The 21,725-nt window shown below is 21.8% G+C and overlaps 13 protein-coding genes across 13 annotated transcripts in view; 6 read left to right on the top strand and 7 right to left on the bottom strand.

The window, feature by feature from the left end:
• The window catches only part of arpG (actin related protein 8), a gene marked incomplete at both ends in the record, with an annotated part of 2,841 nt that extends 330 nt beyond the window's left edge, over window positions 1-2,511 (top strand). Inside the window, 3 exons of the mRNA XM_631955.1 lie at window positions 1-606; window positions 719-1,174; window positions 1,282-2,511. The exon at window positions 1-606 is cut by the window's left edge and continues 330 nt beyond it. Coding sequence (XP_637047.1) covers window positions 1-606; window positions 719-1,174; window positions 1,282-2,511 — 2,292 coding nt within the window. The remainder of the gene's footprint in view (window positions 607-718; window positions 1,175-1,281) is intronic.
• A 373-nt stretch (window positions 2,512-2,884) lies between these two features.
• On the bottom strand, window positions 2,885-3,198 carry sec61g (protein transport protein SEC61 gamma subunit; the record flags this gene model as incomplete). Its single annotated transcript, XM_631954.1, has 2 exons — window positions 2,885-3,000; window positions 3,105-3,198. The coding sequence occupies 2 exons, from the start codon at window positions 3,196-3,198 to the stop codon at window positions 2,885-2,887; spliced, it is 210 nt and encodes a 69-aa protein (XP_637046.1).
• A 960-nt stretch (window positions 3,199-4,158) lies between these two features.
• Window positions 4,159-6,234, top strand: DDB_G0287775 (hypothetical protein; the record flags this gene model as incomplete). Its single annotated transcript, XM_631953.1, has 3 exons — window positions 4,159-4,722; window positions 4,824-5,875; window positions 6,015-6,234. The coding sequence occupies 3 exons, from the start codon at window positions 4,159-4,161 to the stop codon at window positions 6,232-6,234; spliced, it is 1,836 nt and encodes a 611-aa protein (XP_637045.1).
• A 202-nt stretch (window positions 6,235-6,436) lies between these two features.
• On the bottom strand, window positions 6,437-7,179 carry gcvH1 (glycine cleavage system H-protein; the record flags this gene model as incomplete). Its single annotated transcript, XM_631952.1, has 3 exons — window positions 6,437-6,528; window positions 6,731-6,920; window positions 7,021-7,179. The coding sequence occupies 3 exons, from the start codon at window positions 7,177-7,179 to the stop codon at window positions 6,437-6,439; spliced, it is 441 nt and encodes a 146-aa protein (XP_637044.1).
• A 342-nt stretch (window positions 7,180-7,521) lies between these two features.
• On the bottom strand, window positions 7,522-8,205 carry DDB_G0287771 (hypothetical protein; the record flags this gene model as incomplete). The annotated part of the gene is made up of 2 exons (XM_631951.1): window positions 7,522-7,682; window positions 8,019-8,205. The coding sequence occupies 2 exons, from the start codon at window positions 8,203-8,205 to the stop codon at window positions 7,522-7,524; spliced, it is 348 nt and encodes a 115-aa protein (XP_637043.1).
• A 579-nt stretch (window positions 8,206-8,784) lies between these two features.
• DDB_G0287769 (hypothetical protein) lies at window positions 8,785-10,158 on the top strand (the record flags this gene model as incomplete). The annotated part of the gene is made up of 2 exons (XM_631950.1): window positions 8,785-9,000; window positions 9,064-10,158. 2 exons carry the CDS (start codon window positions 8,785-8,787, stop codon window positions 10,156-10,158), a joined length of 1,311 nt encoding a protein of 436 aa, XP_637042.1.
• A 92-nt stretch (window positions 10,159-10,250) lies between these two features.
• Window positions 10,251-10,385, bottom strand: DDB_G0287767 (hypothetical protein; the record flags this gene model as incomplete). Its single annotated transcript, XM_631949.1, has 1 exon — window positions 10,251-10,385. The coding sequence occupies one exon, from the start codon at window positions 10,383-10,385 to the stop codon at window positions 10,251-10,253; it is 135 nt and encodes a 44-aa protein (XP_637041.1).
• Window positions 10,386-10,648: 263 nt separating this feature from the next.
• Window positions 10,649-11,825, bottom strand: DDB_G0287887 (hypothetical protein; the record flags this gene model as incomplete). Its single annotated transcript, XM_631948.1, has 2 exons — window positions 10,649-10,790; window positions 11,803-11,825. 2 exons carry the CDS (start codon window positions 11,823-11,825, stop codon window positions 10,649-10,651), a joined length of 165 nt encoding a protein of 54 aa, XP_637040.1.
• A 999-nt stretch (window positions 11,826-12,824) lies between these two features.
• DDB_G0287765 (NADH:flavin oxidoreductase/NADH oxidase domain-containing protein) lies at window positions 12,825-14,229 on the top strand (the record flags this gene model as incomplete). Its single annotated transcript, XM_631947.1, has 2 exons — window positions 12,825-13,199; window positions 13,288-14,229. The coding sequence occupies 2 exons, from the start codon at window positions 12,825-12,827 to the stop codon at window positions 14,227-14,229; spliced, it is 1,317 nt and encodes a 438-aa protein (XP_637039.1).
• A 184-nt stretch (window positions 14,230-14,413) lies between these two features.
• Window positions 14,414-15,403, bottom strand: DDB_G0287885 (hypothetical protein; the record flags this gene model as incomplete). The annotated part of the gene is made up of 3 exons (XM_631946.1): window positions 14,414-14,488; window positions 14,585-15,286; window positions 15,398-15,403. 3 exons carry the CDS (start codon window positions 15,401-15,403, stop codon window positions 14,414-14,416), a joined length of 783 nt encoding a protein of 260 aa, XP_637038.1.
• Window positions 15,404-15,647: 244 nt separating this feature from the next.
• DDB_G0287763 (hypothetical protein) lies at window positions 15,648-16,422 on the bottom strand (the record flags this gene model as incomplete). Its single annotated transcript, XM_631945.1, has 2 exons — window positions 15,648-16,224; window positions 16,337-16,422. The coding sequence occupies 2 exons, from the start codon at window positions 16,420-16,422 to the stop codon at window positions 15,648-15,650; spliced, it is 663 nt and encodes a 220-aa protein (XP_637037.1).
• Window positions 16,423-17,136: 714 nt separating this feature from the next.
• DDB_G0287857 (hypothetical protein) lies at window positions 17,137-18,816 on the top strand (the record flags this gene model as incomplete). Its single annotated transcript, XM_631944.1, has 2 exons — window positions 17,137-17,506; window positions 17,588-18,816. The coding sequence occupies 2 exons, from the start codon at window positions 17,137-17,139 to the stop codon at window positions 18,814-18,816; spliced, it is 1,599 nt and encodes a 532-aa protein (XP_637036.1).
• Window positions 18,817-19,565: 749 nt separating this feature from the next.
• On the top strand, window positions 19,566-21,274 carry DDB_G0287761 (hypothetical protein; the record flags this gene model as incomplete). Its single annotated transcript, XM_631943.1, has 3 exons — window positions 19,566-20,376; window positions 20,500-20,664; window positions 20,796-21,274. 3 exons carry the CDS (start codon window positions 19,566-19,568, stop codon window positions 21,272-21,274), a joined length of 1,455 nt encoding a protein of 484 aa, XP_637035.1.
• Window positions 21,275-21,725: the final 451 nt, after the last annotated feature.

Genomic DNA, 21,725 nt, shown 5'->3' with positions numbered 1-21,725 from the left:
GTTAAACCAACATCATCAACATCATCAACATCAACAACAGAAGAAGTAGAAATTAAACCAACTGAATCAATGGATATAGATAAACCTATAACTGATTCAAAAACAAATATAACCTCAAATATAAAAATTGAACAACCACCACCCCCAATAAATATACAAACACAAACCAAAATACATATACCAAAAAAATTATTAGAAGAGGTTGAACAATCAGTTAAAGAGACTACTAAATTATTACCACCAGTTGATTATATTAAAGTTAGACAAAAACCAACACTCTACAATGAGAATAATTCCACAACTTTTGAAATCATTAAAAAGAAGAAAAAGAAAACCTCTTCATTATCATCACTTACAAACGTTTCAACTACTCCACCACCCTATGTCCCACAACCATTAAACTACAACGAAATCGATTATTGTATTGGTGATGATGCAATCGCAGTAAGCAGAGACAAAGATAAATGGTTTGCCTATCAACCAATCACCATGTCAACTTTTAATACTGGAATCTATCATTCAGTTCAATCAATGTTTGATGATATAACTCAAATGTGGAAATATGCAATTCAAAGATATTTAAATATACCATCCTCTGATTTAAGTGTAACTATTTATTTATTTAATAATTTGTTTTAAAATTAATAATAATTCTAAAATATTAATTTTTTTTAATAATAATAATAATAATAATAATAATAATAATAATAATAATAAGAGCTATGGATGTGTTTATGTTGTTACAGATAATATTGATAGAAAATCATTAAAACAAATTACAACATTATTATTAAAGGAATTACAATTTACATCAGTATTATTCTTTCAAGAATCAATTTGTTCATCGTTTGGAGTATCAATGGCAACACAATCATGTGTTATTGATTTAGGTCATCAAAAGATATCGATTGCATGTGTTGATGAAGGTTACCTTTTACCAAATACTAGATTAACACTTGGCTATGGTGGTGAACAATTAACAAAACTATTGGAATATCTTTTAACTGGTATGGATAAGAGTGATTCTGATACATTAACAAGACAAATGGTTGCAAAACAAATACATAAATATTATTTTCCTTTCAAATCTTCAATTTATGAATTAGTCGATTTCTCTCCATTTTATTTAAATGTTTTTGATAATATTAAAATTGAAAATTTAGATTATTATTATGTAGGTTATCCTATTATTATTATTATTATTATATAGAGTATAAACAAAAGATTTAAAATATTTATTAACTTTTTTTTTTTTTTTTTTTTTTTTAATAATAATCATAGAATGATTTTCAAAAACAAAGAGTTGGTACATTTAAAGTTAAAGATATTAAACATGATAAACATATGAATATTTATCATTTTAATGCAGATGAAGTTTATCAAGTTGTTGGTATGTCTTTATTTTATCCAAATATTTTATCACAATTTGGTGGAAGTTCTGTAAATTATCTAATTAAATCAAGATCATTGGCAAATACTAGTGAAAGTAATTTATATGTTGAAGATCAAAAACATTATTATAATCATTACCTATCATCATATGATCATGAAGATCCATTCGATGATCATAGTCATATACTTAGCTTTGCTCAAAATAATACAAGTAGAGATAATAAAGATGGTAGTAATAATAATAATATTATTAATAATAATATAATTAATAATATTATTAATAATAATAATAATAATAATAATAATAGTAGTAGTAGTAGTAATAATAATAATAATAATAATAATAGTGGTAGTAATAGTAATATTAATAGTTATAATAATAATAATAATAATAATAATAATAATAATAATAATAATAATAATAATAATAATAATAGTTTTAATAATGTTACAATTGTAACATCAACTTTAAATTCAAATTCAACAGTACCATCAACTTTAAATTCAAACTCAACAGTACCATCAATTTCTAATTCAAATTCAACGGTACCATCAACTTCAACTTCAACAACATCATCACCAACAAAGAAATTAAAAATAGAATCCTCATCAAATTGTGAAGATAATTATATTGATATTCCATTGGATATTGCAATTTTAAAGAGTGTATCACAATTGGAGAGAAGTGATATAAATAAAAAGAAATACTTATCAAATATTCTTTTGGTTGGTGGTGGTGCCTTAGCACCTGGTATTCAAGATGTACTAAGAGTTTGTATATTTAAACAATTGGAACAACAATATCAAGCTCAACAATTACAATTTCAACAACAACTACAACAACAACAACAACAACAACAACAATTACAACAACAATTACAAAATTCCACAAACTCTGCTACAACCACCCCAACACCATCCTCTACAACTATAATGCCACTTGAAAATTATATTGGTTTTGCCAATAGTTCCATTAGAAGTGATGTTGATTGTCGTCATGCTGGTTGGAGAGGTGGTGCAATTTTAGGTTGTTTGGAAAGTACAAGAGAAATTTGGATCACCAGAAGTGAATGGCAAGATGGTAAAAATTCCTCTGCTTTAAATAAATTACCATTTTAAAAAAATTAAAAAAAAAGAAAAATAACAAAAAAAAATAAAAAACTGAAAATAAAAATAGAATTATGTAATTTTTTTTTTTTTAATCATCATTGATTTATTTTAAGACGCAATCTTAAAATAAATCAATAAAGTTTATTTTATTTTATTATTTTTTTTTTTATTACTGATTTGGGGGGTTTTTGTTTTAAAAGAGATTGTTGCGATGAGGTAAAGTGAGTTGAGTTGTTTATTTTTTTTTTATTATTTTATTTTTTTTTTTTACATTATTAAAATTTTAATCATTATTTTTCTTTTTCTTTTTCTTGTATTTCCTTTTCTATATATTTATTTTCACTTATTTTATTATTATTATTATTAATTGTTTTTTACAAATTTAAACACCACCAACTAAAATATTGTTGATTGGGATGTGAATCAATTTAACAAAGAAACCAATGAAACCCATAATTGCGAAACCAATTAAAGTAGCAAGAGCAATCTTTTGGAACTCTATAAAATTATTTAAAAAATATGTATGGAAATATGTAAGTATAATCGTCATTGTCATCATAATATATTAAGTTATAAATTATTGTTATTTATAATTAATTTACCTTGGGCATCTGGTTTAGTACATTTTTTGAATAAACGGATTGAGTTTTTGGCAAAATCTTTTAATGGGGCAGCTGTTTCTTCTAAAATATCCATTTTATGTATGTAAATATTTGTTTGGTGATGTTAAATAAATAAATTAAAAATAAAAAAAAAAAAATATAAAAAAAATTCAATTTTTTTTTTTTTTTTTTTTTAAAAAAAAATGAAAAATTTTGTTTGGTCATCAAAAAAAAATGATTTGACTTTTTTTAATTCACACACATAAAAAAAAATTAAAAATAAAAAAAAATTCATTTTCCCAATTTTGGGATATCCTAGATTTTATATATATTTAAATGAAATAGAAACAAATGGATTAAATAAAATATAAAATAAAATAAAAATTAAATAAAAATAATTTAATGAAAAAAAAAATATATTGTAAAAACCATTCAAGTTTGAGCACTTTTCAAAATTTTAAAATTATACATATTAATTTTATATGAGCTCCCATATAAAAATATTTGGAATTAGAAAAAGTGGGCAAATTTGAATGGTTTTTACAATATTAAAATAAAAATAAAAATAAAAATTCATATTAATATTAATTTACTTAAAAACTGTTATCATTGTATGATTATTTGTGTTTATTGTGAAAATAATAAATTTTAGTACCAAAAAAATTCAATTAATATTAATTTACTTAAAAATATCTATTATTTATTTTTTTTTTTTTTTTATTTTTATTTTTATTTTTTTTTTTTTTTTTTTACAATTCGTTTCGTTTTTTGTTTTTTTCATTTATTTTATTTTATTTTTTTTTTTTTTTTCGTTTTTTTTATTTTACATTATTTTATTTTTTTTTTTTTTTTTTTTTTTATAAAACTTTTATTGGTTGCGAAAATTTAAAAAAAAAAAAAAAAAAAAAAAAAAGAATCACAAATAAAAAGTGATTATACTTGTACATACCCCCTTTTTTTTTTTTTTCTTTTAAATTATAAACTTTTATTGGTTTTGAAAACTTTGGAAAAAAAAAAAAAAATCAATTATATATTTTTTTATAAAAAATAGACAATGTCAGTTTTTAATAAATTATTAAATTTAAATAATATAAATAAAAATAAAGGAAAATTCATAAAGATTTATAGAAGTTTTTCAACAACATCATCATCATCATCATCATGGAAAAATCCTCAAGAACAACAAGAAATACAACCACCAATAAATAAAATTAATAGTATCTATAGAGATGAAGTTATAATAACGGAAGATAAAAATAAATTTCATTTAGAAAAGAAAAAATATGGAGAAAGTGAACAATTAAATATTTCAAAAAAAACAAGAGATGAATATATTAGACCAGAATTAATTGAAAGAGCTAAATTATTACCAAATACAAGTTCACCATTATCAGATCCATCAAAAAGAGTTCAATACAATATGTTATTAGAACCACATGTTCAACCAATCCTTGGAAAAGGTAAACAACATTTATATAATTTCTCAACAGAATCGGTTGATCCTTATATTTTCTTTAGACAAAATAATTTCACTATTCCATTAGCAATTAAATTTATTCAACGTATGGGTTTATCAAATCATCCAAATAGAATTTTAGAAATTATGAAATTATTTGAAGTAAGGTGTATAATAATAATAATAATAATAATAATATATATATATTGATTTTTAAAATAATTTATTAATATATTTATATTTAATTTTATTTTTTTTCTTAGGAAAAATCAGTTGAATTAAATCTAAGACTTTATTCTTGTATTTTAAGTGGTTTAGCAAATTGTAAAGATATTGATAATTGTTTAATGGTATTTGAAAAAATGTTAGCAAATGGAATTAAACCAAATAATCATATTTTCAATTCATTATTTATAGTACACATGGCTAATGGTAAAGTGGATGAATCATTTCAAATTTTAAATTCAATGGAGACCACCTATGGTTTATTACCAGATCATATAAATTATACATCATTGATAAATGGTCTTGTAAAAAATAAAAAACCTAAATTGGCAATCCAATTATTTTCAGAGGCAAGAATTAAAGGTATGCAACCTGATTCAGTTACCTTATCAGTGATGGTTGATGCATGCGCAAAGAATGATCTTGTGGAAAAGGCATTCCAATATTACGAAGAATTCAAGTACTTAAATTTGACACCAACCGAAGTCACCTTCAATTCATTGATATATGCATGTGCAAAACGTTCTGATGATCATTACTATTTGAAGTCATTTGAACTATTACAAGATATGGCTTTACATAAATTCAAACCTGATATCATCACTTACACATCACTAATGAAGGGAGCAGCAAAGAGAGGCGAGGTTCAAGTTTTTGAAAAAATCTATAGAGAATTGTTATACAATCGTGATGATTTCAAACAAAAACCAGATCAAAGAGTATTCACATGTGCTTTGTTTGGCTATGCAAATAATCAAATCATCTCAAAGAAAACCTATTTAAACAAGACTGGACTATCAATAAACATTGAAAAATCTGAAAAGGTTTTACAAGAAATGAAAGAAAGAGGTATCCCTCTCACAAAATATCCAATGGATGAATACTTGAAAGTTCTTACACATTCAGGTCGTTTAAATAGAGCTAGAGAAACTTTCGATATAGAATATCCAAAACATAATATTAAACCAGATATAATCACTTATGGTATCATCATCAAAATGTATGTTGATCATAGAAGATTAGAAAAAGCTTTAGAAATTTTACACCAAATGAAAAATAATGGTATTGAAGGTGATTATTATATTTATTTGTAAGTAAAAAATAATAATAATAATAATAATAATAATAATAATTAAAATAGTTCTTTCAATAATAATAATAAATATAAAATAAATATAAAATATTAATACTTTTTTTTTTATTCTTTTTTTTTTTTTTTTTTTTTTCAGAACTTTAATGTTTGGAACAGCAAAAGTTGGTTATGCTAAAACTTGTTTAAAAATTGCAAATGAAATGAATAGATTAGGATTTCCACCAAAAATTGAAGATTTGAAAGGAATTTTATTAAGATTTAATGAATATCCAGACATTGTAAATGAAATTAAAAGAATCAGTGTTTTTGGAGAAGATGATGATTACCATCAAAATCATTTTGTTAGCAATGAATAAATATAATAATAAAATAAAAAAAATAAAAAAAAAATAAAAAAATAACAAAAACAATTCATTTTTGATTTTTCTATTTAAAATATAATATGTTAACAAATATCTTTTTTCTATTTTTATTTTTGATCATATTATTTTTGATCTTTTTTTTTTTTTTTTTTAGGTCATTATCCTAAATTAAAAATTAGTGGAAAAAACAATGTTTCTAATGTTCTTTAATATATTCATCATATTGGGCTTTATTCATTAAACTTTGGAATTGATCAGTTTTGCTTGATTTATACTCAACAATCCAACCTTTTTGTGTTTGAAAAAAAAAAAAAAAAAAAAAAAATAATAATAATAATAATAATAATAATAACAATAATAATAATAATAATAATAATAATAATAATAATAATAATAATAATAATAATAATAATAATTGTAATTGTAATTAATATAAATTATTTTAACTAAATAATATAAAAAAAAAAAAAAAAAAAAAAAAAAAACTTACCATCGCCCATTGGTTCTTCATTTACTAACTCTGGTGAACTTTCTAATTCTTGGTTTACAGTAGTAATTGAACCATCCATTGGAATATAGATATCGCTAGCTGCTTTAACTGATTCAACTACTGTTATTGGTTGACCTTGAGATAATGTTGCTCCAATTTGTGGTATTTCAACAAAGACAATATCACCTAACTATTTTTTTTTTTTTTTTTTTTAATGGTTAATTAATGTGTTATAATAACTTAAAAAAAAAAAAAAAAAAAATTTATGAAAATATTTGAAATATACTTACTTGTTTTTGGGCAAAATCGGTAATACCCAATCTATAATTTTGAGAACCAAGAGAAGTGACCCATTCATGATCGTTTGTGTATCTAGTACAAAAGTTTCTTTTGGCAATATTTAAATTTTGGCCGAATGCTCTTGTTCCAAATCTTAAGGTTTTTAACATTTTTTTAAAAGTATATATCTATAAGAGGTTAAAAAATAAAAATAAAAATAAAAATAAAAATAAAAAAAAAAAAAAAAAAAAAACAAAAAAAAAAAAAAAAAAAAAAAAAAAAATGGTGAATTTGAAAACGTGAACAAACTTTTTTTTTTTTTTTGAAAATGTTTTTTTGTGAGACATTTTTTTTTTTTAAAATGTTTTTTTTACTACTTTTTTTTTGAGATTCTTTTTATTTTAAAGAAATTTTTTTTTTTTTTAAGATTTTTTTTTTTTAGATTTTTTTTTTTGTGGAATTGTTTACAAATTTTTTTTTTTGTGGAATTGTTTACAAATTTTTTTTTTTTATTAACCTAAGATTAATGTTCCTGGGATTCCACTGTCAATATTTTCACCACTATCCTTAATATCACCACCAACTTTATTGTTTAAAAAGTTTTGATACTCTTCTCTAGTCATTAAATTTTCAAAATCTTCATGATTATCAACTTCAATTTTTACCAACCATCCTTTTTAAAAATATAAAAAAATAATTTTAGTAACTCTTTGTAAAAAATTATTTATTATTTTTATGAATTTTATCTTTTTTTATTACATACCCTTTCTTTCTGGACTTTCAATAATTAAATTAGGTTCTTTGAGTATTCATTATTTACTTCAATACATTTACCAGAGATTGGAGCACTTCTTTAGTTGAATCTGGTGATCCAACTAATCCAATTGGTTCATTTAATTTGCAATAAGAATTAACAGTTGGTAATTTTATATTATTAAATTTACCTATCTTTTTTTTTTTAAACAAATAAAATTAGTTAAAAAAAAAAAAAAAAAAAAAATTTCTAAACTTGAAAAAAAAAATAATACAAATCCAGATGAAAAACTTGAGAATCCAATAGTTGCAATATTTCCTTTATTTAACATTTTAACCCATTCATGAGATGTGCTAAAACGAGTGCAATAACTTATTGTAGAAAATAATAAATGACTATTTTTAATTGTGTTTTGTAAAATTTTTGAGTAGAATTTATACATTATCTATAATAGTTTTATTTTTTTATTTATTTTTTTAAAAGAATTGGTAAAAAAAAAATATAATAAAAAAAAAAAAAAAAAAAACAATCTTTTTATTTTTATTTTTATTTATTAATTTTCATTTTTTTTTTTTTTTTTTTTTTTTTTTTAATTTTTGAACTTCAGTAACCAATTCTATTACACCAAAAAGTCCATATGGTACACACAAATATTGTGAATAGGAGGAAAAAGAATTTCATATACTTGAAGATATTAAACCAAGAAACTTTGAAAAAAAATCAGGGTTATTAGTTAAAAAACAAAACCTCCAACCCAAATAAATCCGATTTATTGGCATGAAAAAATATTCAATATATATATACATATATATTTGTTTAATAAAAATTTTATTTAATTAATCACTGGTTTTGGTTTCATTCCAAAAAAAAAAAAAAAAACTGAACATTTGTGGTAATATAAAAAATTTTTATTTTTTTTATTTTTCATATTTTCACCATTTTTTTTTTATTTTTCTATTGTCCCCTTCCTTTTTAAAAAAATTAAAAAAACGAAAACAATAATAATAAAAATAATAAATAAATGTTAAGAACAACATTTAGAAAAGGATTTAATTTAAAATGTTTTTCCAAAGATTGGAATCAAACAAGACAATATTCAAATTATACGAAAATGACAATTTTTGATACAAATGTAAAAACTATTCAAAAAAATAATACAGTTACAAATGTTGATGACCCAAAACATTATGATTATTTAATGAATGAAGTTGCTGATAGATTAGCTGATAGAATTTTAGTATGTAAAAAAAAAAAAAAAAAAAAAAAAAAAAAAAGGTTTCTAATTAATTTATTAAAAAAGGATATTAAAGATATAAAATGTGGTAATGTTTTAGATTTTGGTAGTAGAAATGGAGCATTATTTAAATATATACAAGAAAAAGGTGCAAAAATTGATAAATATTATATGGTTGAATCATCAAAAGAATTATTATATAGAGATGATAATAATGTCTCTCAAGAGAATGAAGATGATAATAATAATAATAAAGTTAAACCTACAAAAATATTAGTTAATAGTTTAGAAGATAAAATTGAAGGTATTGAAGATCAAAGTTTAGATTTAATTATAAGTAATTTATCATTACATTGGGTAAATGATTTACCAGGAGTTTTTGGAGGATTAAAGAGATTATTAAAACCAAATGGTGTGTTTTTGGCATCGTTATTTGGTGAGGATACATTGATGGAATTAAAAGATTCATTATATTTAGCAGAGATTGAAAGAGAGGGTGGATTTAGTCCACATGTATCACCATTTACAAAGATTAGTGATATTGGTAACATTTTATCAAAGAATAGATACACATTACCAACAGTGGACACTGAAAAGATTACAATAAATTATGATAATATGTTTGTATTAATGAGAGATTTACAAAATATGGGTGAAAATAATGCAATCTTAAAAAGAAGAAACTATACAAGTAAAGATACATTCTTAGCTGCATCTGCAATCTATAAACATTTATATGGTAATGAAGATAATAATTCAATTCCTGCAACTTTTCAAATCATTTATTTAATCGGTTGGGCACCACATGAATCACAACAAAAACCATTACAACGTGGTTCTGCAAAAAAACATTTTAGTGAAATTTCTGGTACAAGTTCATTTGGTTATAAATTTGATAATGATTCTTCAATACCTTCAATTTTAACAAATGAAAATAATAGTGTTACATTATCACAACAACAACAACAACAAGGAATTGAACCACAACAATCAAATGATGATTCAATTAATGAACCATTCCCAAAAACTGATGATTTTGTAATTAAAAGATTAGATTATCATGGTAATTTCCATTTTGAAAAACAGCAACAACAACAACAACAACAAGATCAAAATAAAGAATCATCTGATGAAATTAACAAAAATAAAGATGACAAATAAATTTTTTAAAATACATATGTTTTGTTTATTTATTTATTTATTTATTTATTTATTTTATAATAATATTTGTGGTGGATATAATTTAATTAAAGTTAATTGAACAAATGATAAAATTGAAGGATTGGTAAATAAATATAAATATCATTTAAAAGTAAAATGATAATCATTCCATCACTATTTTTAGATTGAATTACAATTGCCATTTTCTCTAATGGTGATGCAAACATTATCTTTATTATGGTATTATTTTTTTATTTATTTTTTTATAAAAGAAATGGTAATTAAAAAACAATCTTTTTTATTTTTATTTTTTTTATATTTATTTTTAATATAGAATTTTAATTATTTTTATTTATTAATTTTCATTTTTTTTTTTTTTTTTATTATAAAATAAACAATAATTAAATTAAACCTATTGATATACTTCAATATTTTTATAATGGTTTTATTTATGAATTTTAATTTTAAAATGTAAAGCTATTTCTTTTTTTTAATTTGAATTTTCAAATAAGGTGTTGTTATTATTATTATTATTATTATTATTATTATTATTATTATTATTATTATTATTATTATTATTATTATTATAATTATTATTATTATTATTATTATTATTATTATTATTTTTCTTTCTAGTTTTTAAGATTTTAGTATTAAAATTCGATAAATCGGTCGATGAGATAATGTTTGCAGGCACCCAGTTTAAATAAAATAAACTTTACACTTAAATTCGTGGGCAGACCAAGACTCCAAGGTCATGTGATTATTTGATTTTTTTTTTTTTTTTTTTTTACCTGTGATCAGACCTTCAAGGAATGTCCTTGTGTCTTTTCGGCGGTGTTTGTTAAACGGTTTTATTTTTATTATTCAATTGTATTAAATTTTTTAAACTATATTATATTATTTTTTTTTTTTTTTTTTTTTTTTTTTTTTTTTTTTTTTTTTTTTTTTTTTTACTACTACTTAAATTGGAAGAGGGTTCGGAGCTGCTGGGGTTTGCCAGGCTTTGTTGAATTTGTATTTGTGAAGATCTTGATTGGTGTTTTTTAGTATTGCTTCGTCGTGTTTGATTTTCTTTAGTGTGATGAATTTTTCAGTTTCGATGAGATTTAGTAATTCTGTTTCTATGACCTTTTGTTCGAATTTTGGCTCTGGTTTGCTTTCATCAGTGTTGAACAATTTGTGACAGATTATCTTCCATAATTGGTGTGCTATTATTCCTATGAGATTGGGGAAGATTCTCTCAGTTCTGTTGTATTTTGATATGTCTAAGGTTTCCATTGACCATCTGTGGATTTTGATGAATGATAGTTTGTTAACTGTTGATATGATGGTTTTTTCAATATCTAGGATATCTTGGCATAGAGTGAAGAGGTGAGAATAAGGGTCTCTGAATAGGTGGCCACAGATCTTGCATCTGGTGTCTCTTTCGTGGTTGATACCTGGAAGTGATCTTGAGAAGAATCTGAAGAGGGTGTTTCTACCTTTTTGGTGAGAAATGCTGTTGATGTTTATGAATACTTTGGGTATTGCTGTGTTGTATCTCACCTTATTTGATTTATTAAAAAAAAAAAAAAAAAAAAAAAAAGGAGTCTTAGGTATCGGATCGGGTTTATGTTTTGTAGTTTTTTAGTCCCTACTAACTGGATGGATTTTGAACCTCTCATCTATCGGTTTGAATGTTTTATTTATTGCTGTTACTTCTCAGCAGTTCCACCACCTTCGATAGAGGTTTTTCAACCTTTCTCTCTAGTAATGCTGATGTAGTGCAGAGTGAAAGGAACGTTGCCCGCTCAATTCAAATTGTATTCTGGTGTCTGAATAGGTTTTAAACCTGATGTCCTAATAATTCCCAACAACATATGTTTAAAATTTATAATTTAAGGGCAATTGATTAACATTTTTTGTTTTTTATGGGTCTTTTCGAAAAAAAAAAAATATCAATTTTTTCGCAAACAAAAATGAAAATTTTTAAGAAAACAAACTAAATTTTGAAATTTTTATATGCATTATCATTTTAATAACAACCAACCATCAATGTTTTTTAAAAAAAAAAATATATTAGTTTGAAATTTTTTAATATATAAAAATTATATATATATATTTATTTTTAAAAATATATAAATTTTTTTTTTTTTTTTTTTTGATGTCTTTTTATTTTAGCGAACTGCATTTTTTTTTTTTTTTTTTTTTTTTTAAATAAAGGCTTTTTGTGATGATGATGATAATTTTATTTTTAAATTCATAAAAGTAGGAAAATTGAAAATTCATCAAAAATCGGATTGTCTTGATGAGGTATTTGGATTACAATATTGGTGTAAGTTCAGAATTTTTCGAAAATTAATTGGAGACGGGTATTGTTGGTTGAAATTTTTTTTTTTTTTTTATTTTTTTTTTTATTTTTTTATTTTTTTTTTTATAATTTGGAAAGTATTAAAGTATTAAAAATAACTTTAATTTCAAACTTTATTCAAAAATGATCTAACAAGTCAAATAATTACTTAAAATGGGTGGTTTAATCTACATACAATAAATTTTATATTTTAAAAAAATGTCCAGTATAAAATAAAATAAAAAAAAAAAAAAAAACCATCACTTTTGCAAAAGTAAACAAAAATCAAATAAATAAATAAATAAATAGATAAATAAATAAATAAATAAAAATAATGCAAGAATTTACATATCCATATAAATATCCAAATAATTATAAAGGTTCTGGAATTCCAAGCAATTTATCAACTATTGATGAGGTAGTACCAAAAACTTTTACACCATTAGAAATTAATAATATGGTATTGAAAAACAGAATTGTTGTTTCTCCAATGTGCCAATATTCTTGTAAAAATAATAGTGGTTTAATGAATGATTGGCATTTAATTCACTATAGTAGTTTTGCCAAAGGCGGTGCAGCTTTAATCATTTTTGAATCAACAGCAGTCCAACAAGAAGGTAGAATCTCCTATGCTGATGCTGGAATTTGGGATGATTGTCATATACCAGCAATGAAAAAAATTATAAATTCAATTCATTCTTATGATACTGTAAGTGAATAATATCAATAATTTAATTATTTTTTTTCTAAATACATATAATTTATTAATTTATTAAAAAAAAAAAAAAAAAAAAAAGTGTGTTGGTATACAATTATCACATGCAGGTAGAAAAGCATCAACTCAACCACCATTTTTAGAAGGATCTAGAAAATCAATTGAAAAGAATGATCCATCTGGTAATGGTTGGGAAGTTGTAGGTCCATCACCGATTAGATATAGTGATAATATGTCAATACCAATTGAAATGAGTATTAAAGATATTCAATGTACCATTCAAGCATTTAAAGATGGAGCTATTCGTTCACTTAAATGTGGATTTGATTTCATTGAAATTCATGCAGCACATGGTTATTTAATTAATCAATTCCTTTCGCCAACATCAAATAAACGTACTGATGAATATGGTGGTAGTTTTATAAATCGTATTAGAATCTTATTGGAAATCATTGAATCAGTTCGTTCAGTTTGGCCAAGAAATAAAGCATTGGGTGTACGTCTTTCATGTGAAGAATGGACAAATGATGGTTGGAATATGGAGGATACAATTCACTTGGTTGAAATTTTAAATCAATTAGGTACAATTGATTTAATCGATTGTTCAAGTGGTGGTAATTCAAGTAATCAAAAAATTAATCTTTCACCAATGTATCAAACTCCATTTGCAAATTCAATTAAAAATATAATTAATACACCACTTCGTACAAGTGGTAATAATTATAAAAATAATAATAATAATAATAATATTGGTAGTAGTACTGATAGTTGTGGTAGTAGTACTGATAGTGCTAGTAGCACTGATAGTGGTAGTCCAAGAACTAAAAGTCAAATAAAAGTTTCAACAGTTGGTTTAATTACATCTGGAAATGAAATTGAATCAATCTTACAAGATGGTAAGGCTGATATTGTGATGGTTGGAAGACAATTCCTAAGAAATCCATTTTCAGTTTATCAATTTGCAAATGAATTAAATGTAAAAATTGATTATCAACTTCAATATTATTTAGCTCAAAGAAAATAATTTTAAATTAAATCCTCCCCCTGTCTCTGGTTCAAGTAAATAGGGAAGTTTTTGTAACATTGCTAGGAATCATTTAAAAATGGTATTATTGTTGATATTATTTATAATAAAGAATGTATTGTTGTAAACTATTTATAATATTATCTATTTATGTTTAACTATGTTTAATTATGTTTAATTATTTTCATTGATCTAAATATAATTTTAATGATTTAAAAAACTTTATTATTAATAAAGTGTAACCACTTAACCAAGGACGCTTTTCATTGTAAAAAAAAAAAAAATTTTCTTGAAGTATACTAAAAATTAATCACACAAATAAAATTTTATTTAAACTATACTATTTTTTATTTACAAGAGTTTTTTTAAAAGATGGATCCTTTTCAGGGGTATGAAATGTTAATAGTTTGGTTCTAAATTTTGGAGGGATTTTAGAAGAGGCTGTTTTTTTAAAATATTGCGTATTTCTTTTCTTTTGTACTTTAATTTTTGGTGGTCTTTTTGAAGAGGATGAAGAAGAGGATGAAGAAGGGGATGAAGATGAGGAATAGTGAACGAGTGGTGTTGAGTTTCCATATAAAGTATTAAACATTGCATCAGCTTTTTCTTTTTTTTGATTATCTTTTATTTTTTCGACTCTATAAAGATCAATAAAAACAACTTCAGTAGTATTTTTATATTTCATTTTTGCTACATGGCAGCGGTCTAAATCATTGTGGAAATAACCACGATTGGCAAACTTGATGCAGGCTTTTGAAACTTTATCTTCAAATTTTTTGCTACTCCAGTCTGATTCATCAGCAATTTTGAAGTGAGGCATAATCAAACAATCAATTGATGCCATTTTTGTGACCAAAGTATACAGACCATAAACTTTATTCAAACATTCACTTTCTTTATTAATTGAATCAATCAAGACTTTTTCACTTGAATCATTGTTTTTATAAAATTTGACGACAACCAAATTATTGGTATTAATTGTTAAAGCAGAAAATGCTTGACCATCACCACCACCTCCAAAATCGTCGAGCAATATAAGAGTATTTAAATCTTCATCCTGTAAAGTTGTTATTGTAAAAAATTAAAAAAAAAAAATTAAAAAAAAAATTATAAAAAAATAAAAAAAAAGGCGCCAATTGCAGAAAAATAATGATCTTTGAATAATCACCAACATTTTAACTTTTCAAGAATATTAAATAATTACATCTGTGCAGTGGAATATAAAACAGTTTTGCCTAGACCGATGATCCAAAATGGAGGGTGGAGCATAACTAATCACTAAACACTCTTATTTTATTTGGGTTTGAAAAAACAGTCAAAAAAAAAGAATCATCTGATGAAATTAACAAAAATAAAGATGATAAATAAATTTTTTATAATACATATGTTTTGTTTATTTATTTATTTTATTTTATTTTTTATAATAATATTTGTGGTGGATATAATTTAATTAAAGTTAATTGAACAAATGATAAAATTGAAGCTAATATATTTGGTAAATAAATATAAATATCATTTAAAAGTAAACCAAAGATTGTCCAAGATAGACCACATAGTAATGATAATATTGCAACGTTGATAATCATTCCTTCACTATTTTTAGATTGAATTACAATCGCCATTTTCTCTAATGGTGATGCAAACATTAATACACATACTACACTCGATAGAAATCCCAATCTTGAAATTCTAGTATCTAAATCATCCACTGTATTATAATATGAAATTGATATTATCGTTATAGCTAAAACACAAGCTATCATAACTTTCTTTAAATAATCTCTGGATGCTCTAACTTGGTTTATATTTTTCCAATAATTAAAAACATAATAAATTGAAAACATCATTCCAATTGAATTTACAAATAACATTGTTGTATTACTCGTTAACAATGCATATGATATCCATAAAAAGCAATTCAATACTGATGATATAAATTGTAAACCTGCAACAGTTCCAACATTTTTTTTTTCTATAATTAATCTAATTGTTTTCCTAACATAAAATAATAATAATAATAATAATAATAATAATAATAATAAAAATGAATGTTAATAATTTTTGAATGTTTTTTTTTTTAAAAAAAAAAATAATTTCATTTTCTTACAATGGCATAATAAATAAAGTTATGGTTATAAATGTTGCACAAAATTGAATGAAAGTCATTAAATTTTCATTTTTTTCATCTTCCATCTTTTTTTTTTTTTTTTTTTTTAATAAATATATATAAATAATTTAGTGGTTAATTCTTTTTTTCTTTTTTTTTTTTTTTTTAATTAAATTTAATTTTAGAAAATGAAAACTGATTTTTTTTTTTTTATTAAAAAACAAATGTAAAATTGATTGACCACACGTGCAATATTGATAAAAACATTCAATTTTTAAATCAAAAAAAAAAAAAAAAAAAAAATTTTCAACAATTTTCCATTTTTTTTTATTTTTTGCAATGATTTAATTTTTTTTTTTTTTATTTTTGATATCAATTTAGTATAAAAAATACACAAAATGGTAAAATAAAAAAAAATAAAAAAATGAATGTAATCATTCTATTTTAATCAAAAATTATATTTTTAAAACTTATTTATGATTAATTTTTTGTTATAATTTTTTTTTTTTTATTTTTTTCACTTTTTCTTTTTTATCCATTATTATTTAATTTTAAAAAAATAAAATTTAATCAAAATAGTTTTTTATTGTAACAATTTAATTATTTATCTTTTTTTTTTTTTTTTTTTTTAATCCCGATTTAGATTTTCATTATTACTTTTTTTTTTTTTCTTTTTTTTCTATTTTTTTATTTTTTTATTTTTTTTATTTTTTTTTTTTCGATTTTTTATTTTCAATTTTTTTTTTATTTATTTTTTATAACTATTTGAAATCTTTTAAATAATAAATTATTAAATACAAATGTTAGAATGGGGAATAAATAATGGTATAGAGTGGAATGAAAAATTAAGTGTACATGATTTTGAAGATATAGGTAGAGGAGTAATTGCGAATCATGAAATTAAACAAGACGAAGTATTAATATCAATACCAGAGAAATTTTTAATACATTCAAAATCAAAATTTTCACTTGAAAAATTAAACCCTCCAATCATTAAAAAAATAAAAAGTTATATAAAAACATTTGTTGAAAATAATTTATCACCATCGTCAATTTTTTATAAACCTTTTCATGATAGTGTTAATCAATTTAATTCAAAACAAAGAATTTCATTTCATTTAATAATTGAAAAATTATTAAAAAAAAATTCAATTTGGTATAATTATTTAAGTGTGTATTAAAAAAAAAAAAAAAATAATAATAATAATAAAATTAACATTTATTTATTTATTTATTTTAAATTAAAATTAGATGATTTACCAACTGAATATAATATAACATCAACATATGATGATGATGAAATTGAACATTTAGGATATCCAATTTATGTTGAAAAAGTTTTGGAGTTAAAGAATGAGATGCTTGAAAGTTTTGATTCATTTAAAGAGATTTTAATGGATAATTATAAAAATGATTTAAATAGAATTGTAATAAAATTAAATGATAATAGTAATGATGATGATGATGATGGTGGTGGTGGTGGTGGTGGTGGTGGTGGTGGTGGTGGTGGTGGTGGTGATGATGAAAATATTACTATAAAATTAAAAGAAATTATTGATTTTAATTTATATCAATGGTGTTGGGGTACAATTCAATCAAGAACCTATTATTATGATAGAAATATGAAAGAACTACCAAAACATTTACAATTGGAAGATAAGGACGATTGTGCTTTGGTACCATTAGCAGATTTATTTAATCATTCATCAGATGTTAATACAGAAACAAAGTTTGATGAAAAGAAGCAATGCTATCAAGTGATTACAAAAACTAAATTTGAAAAAGATAGTCAAGTTTTCATATCCTATGGTAAACACTCCAATTTCACTCTAATGAATTATTATGGTTTTATAATTGAAAATAATAGTAACGATTCAATTCCATTAGTTCAAGAAGATGCAATACCAGATATTATATTGGAGAAAGAAATGAAGCAAGATTTAAAATCATATGAAAGGAAAATGTCAATTTTAGAACAATATGGTTTATCGGTTTATGGTGAAAATTCAAAATTTCTCGTTTCAATGGACAAAGAACTACCATTCTCTTGGAATTATTTATCAATTTTAAAAGTTTTATATATGACAAAAGAGGAATTAAATAATCAATTGGAATTAAATTTATTTCATTATGATTTGCCAATTAGTAATTCAAATTATGAAAAAGTTTTATATTTTTTAAAAAATTTATCAATTATCCAATTAACCCAATTTAAAAATTATTTAAAATTTTATAATAAAAATTTTAATTATAATAATAATAATAATAATAACCATAATAATGATGATGATGATGGTATTATTAGTGGTGATATTAGTGGTGGTGGTAGTGGTGATGGTAATATTTTTAATAATAATATTTATAATGGTATTGGCAAACGTTTTGAAATTTCATATATTTTAGAATATAACATAAAAGTGTGGGAAGGATGCACTGAATGGGTCGACCAACAACTTCATTTTTCTTTGAACCAAAGGTAGAGAAGATATTTTTGGTTTGCACAAATCAAAAAAAAATTAAAAAAAAAATAAAAATAAAAAAAAATAAAAAAAAAAAAATAAAAAAAACTGGATCTGTGATTATGTGGGCGAGAAGAAAAAAAAAAAAAAAAAAAAAAAAAAAAACACTAAAAATTTATTTTTTTTTTTAAAAAAAAAAAACACTAAAAATTTTTTTTTTTTTTTTTTTTGTTAACACCAAAAAACCTTTTTTTTTTTTTTTTTTTTTTTTTTTTTTTTTTTTTTTTTTTTTTTTGCACCCATTCTTAAACGTTTAGTTTGGGATCAACTGGCATAATTAAAAAAAGTATAAATACACAATACCTCCAATTTTAAAAAAAAAAAAAAAAAAAAAAAATTCACACAATTTGCGTGAATAAACCTATTTTTATTTTTGTTTTTTTTTTTTTTTTTTTTTTTTTTTTTTTTTTTAATTTTAAACATTTTTTTTTTTACGTTTATATATAACACATAATTTTATTTTATATTGAGTAATTTATATTTATATTTGTTATTTATTTATATATTTAATTCATTATTATTTTTATTATATTATTTAATATTTTTTTTTTTTTAAATTAAAAAAAATAAAATAAAATAAAATAATAAAAATAAAAAAAAAAAAGAGTAAAAACAAAAAAATAAAAAATAATAAAAATAAAAGAAGGGAATAATTAATAATTAATAATTAATAATTAATAATTAATAATAATAATAATTAATAATAGAAAATGAAATGGTATCAATTAAATATTGAAGGATCACAACCACCAGTTAGAATATCACATTCAAGTACAATATTAATCTCAAAACAAGATGGTGCAAGTTGTAGTAATTATAGTGTAAATGATTTGGGTACAATTGCATTTTTTGGAGGAGGTAATCCAAATAATTCAAATGGTTATACAGATTTAGCATTTTTAAGTGTTGGTGGTGGTGTAACTGATGAAATTGCAAGACCTCAAAATACTCAATCAATGGGTAAATTAAATAAACTTTTAGGTTCAAATGTGAATAACAGTGCTGCAAATGGAAGTACTGTTAATAATAATAATAATAATAATAATAATAATAATAATGGAAATAATATTCCAAAAACTTTAGGATTTTCTAAAACAACAACAACAACAACCAATACTACCACAACTACAACAACATCACCAACATCATCAATTAATAATAATAGTAATAATAATAATAATAATAATAATAATAATAATAATAATAATAATAATTGTAATAATAGCGCACAAATTAGAAAAACATATTCTAAATTACCACAATATACAGGACCAACAATTTATCATTGGGAAAATTCAACATGTGATGGTGATACTCCTTCAAATCGTATTAATCATTCATTAACAGCATTAAATGGAAACTATAAAGGAAAACTATTATTAATTGGTGGTATCATTGTTGGTGATTCTTCAAATGGCAATAATAATAGTAATAATAATAATAATAACAGAGGAGGTAACAGTAATAGCAATAGTAATATTTGTATCAATTTAAGTAATGATATTTATTTATTGGATTATGGTAAGTTTTTTTTTCAAAACAAAATAATAATAATAATTATAATAGTATCTTTTTTTTTTTTTTTTTTTTTTCCCCAAATTTATTAAAATTCTCCATGTTTTTTTTTTTTTTTTTTTTATTTAGAATCCTTATTTTGGGTTAAATGCCAAGCATCAGGAACTCAACCAAAACCAAGACATTCTCATTTTGTTCATCAAATTTCAAATGATACAATATTATTATTTGGTGGAATTGGTGATAATGGGCAAATTTATTCTGATGTTCATTTATTAAATTTATCAAATCAAAGTAAGTTTTTTTTTTAATTTTTATTATTATTATTTTTATTATTATTTCCTTAAATAAATTATTTTTTTTTTTTTTTTTTTTTTTTTTTTTTTTTTTTTTTTTTTTTTTTTTTTTTTTTTTAATTTATAAAGATACATTAAAATGGACACAACCAAATGTATTTGGAACAATTTTTAATTTAAAAGATAAAGATTATAAAGTTTGTTTTAGTAATGGAATTTTATGGATAATTATATCGGAATGTATGGAAATGTATAAAATGGATATTAATACATTCCGTTGGAGTCCAGTTATTTACAATGGTAATTTCCCACATGGCGGTTTTTTGAGTGAATATACTTTGATTGGTGGCTGTTTTGGAAATATCATTTTATTATTAGTAGAGAATGAAATATTCTTTTTTGATACTGTCACTTTGGAATGGGGTGAATTAGAAGTTGATGGTGGTGAAAGACCAATGAAAAGAAAATATCACTCTATCTCTGTAATTGATACAATGTTAATTGTAGTTGGTGGCCAAACTGAATTACCATTATCAACAATTTCAACTAGAGATATTGAAATGATTGATCTTAGACCATTATTCATTAAAAAGAAAATTATAAAATAATTTTAAAAAAAAAAAAAAAAAAAAATTAAAAACTGGAAAAAAAAAAAAGAAAAATATAAAAAAAATTTAAAAATAGGAAAACAAAAAAAAAAAGAAGAAAAAAAAAAAATTTAAAAATAGGAAAACAAAAAAAAAAAAAAAAAAAATAAAATAAAAAAAGAATATATTTATAAAAAAAAAAAAAAAAAAAAGATTTATTATTATTATTATTCTAATTAATTTTGGAAATTATTTTAAAATTTAATTTATTTTATGTTTTATTATTTTATTTTTTTTTTTTTTTGACATTTTAAATTGTGAAAAAACTTTCAAACTTTGGTTTTTTTTTTATTTTTTATTTTTTATTTTTTATTTTTTAAATTTTTTTTTTTTTTTTTTTTTTATTTTTAACCCAAAGAAAAAAAAAAAAAAAACAGATTACTCATATTCAATAATAAATACAAAAAAAAGA

This window comes from Dictyostelium discoideum (genome assembly GCF_000004695.1).
Source record: "Dictyostelium discoideum AX4 chromosome 5 chromosome, whole genome shotgun sequence".
In the NCBI taxonomy this organism is placed as follows: Eukaryota; Evosea; class Eumycetozoa; order Dictyosteliales; family Dictyosteliaceae; genus Dictyostelium; species Dictyostelium discoideum.
Note: the sequence above shows the minus strand (reverse complement) of the source record. Positions and strands in the feature narration are given on the sequence as shown.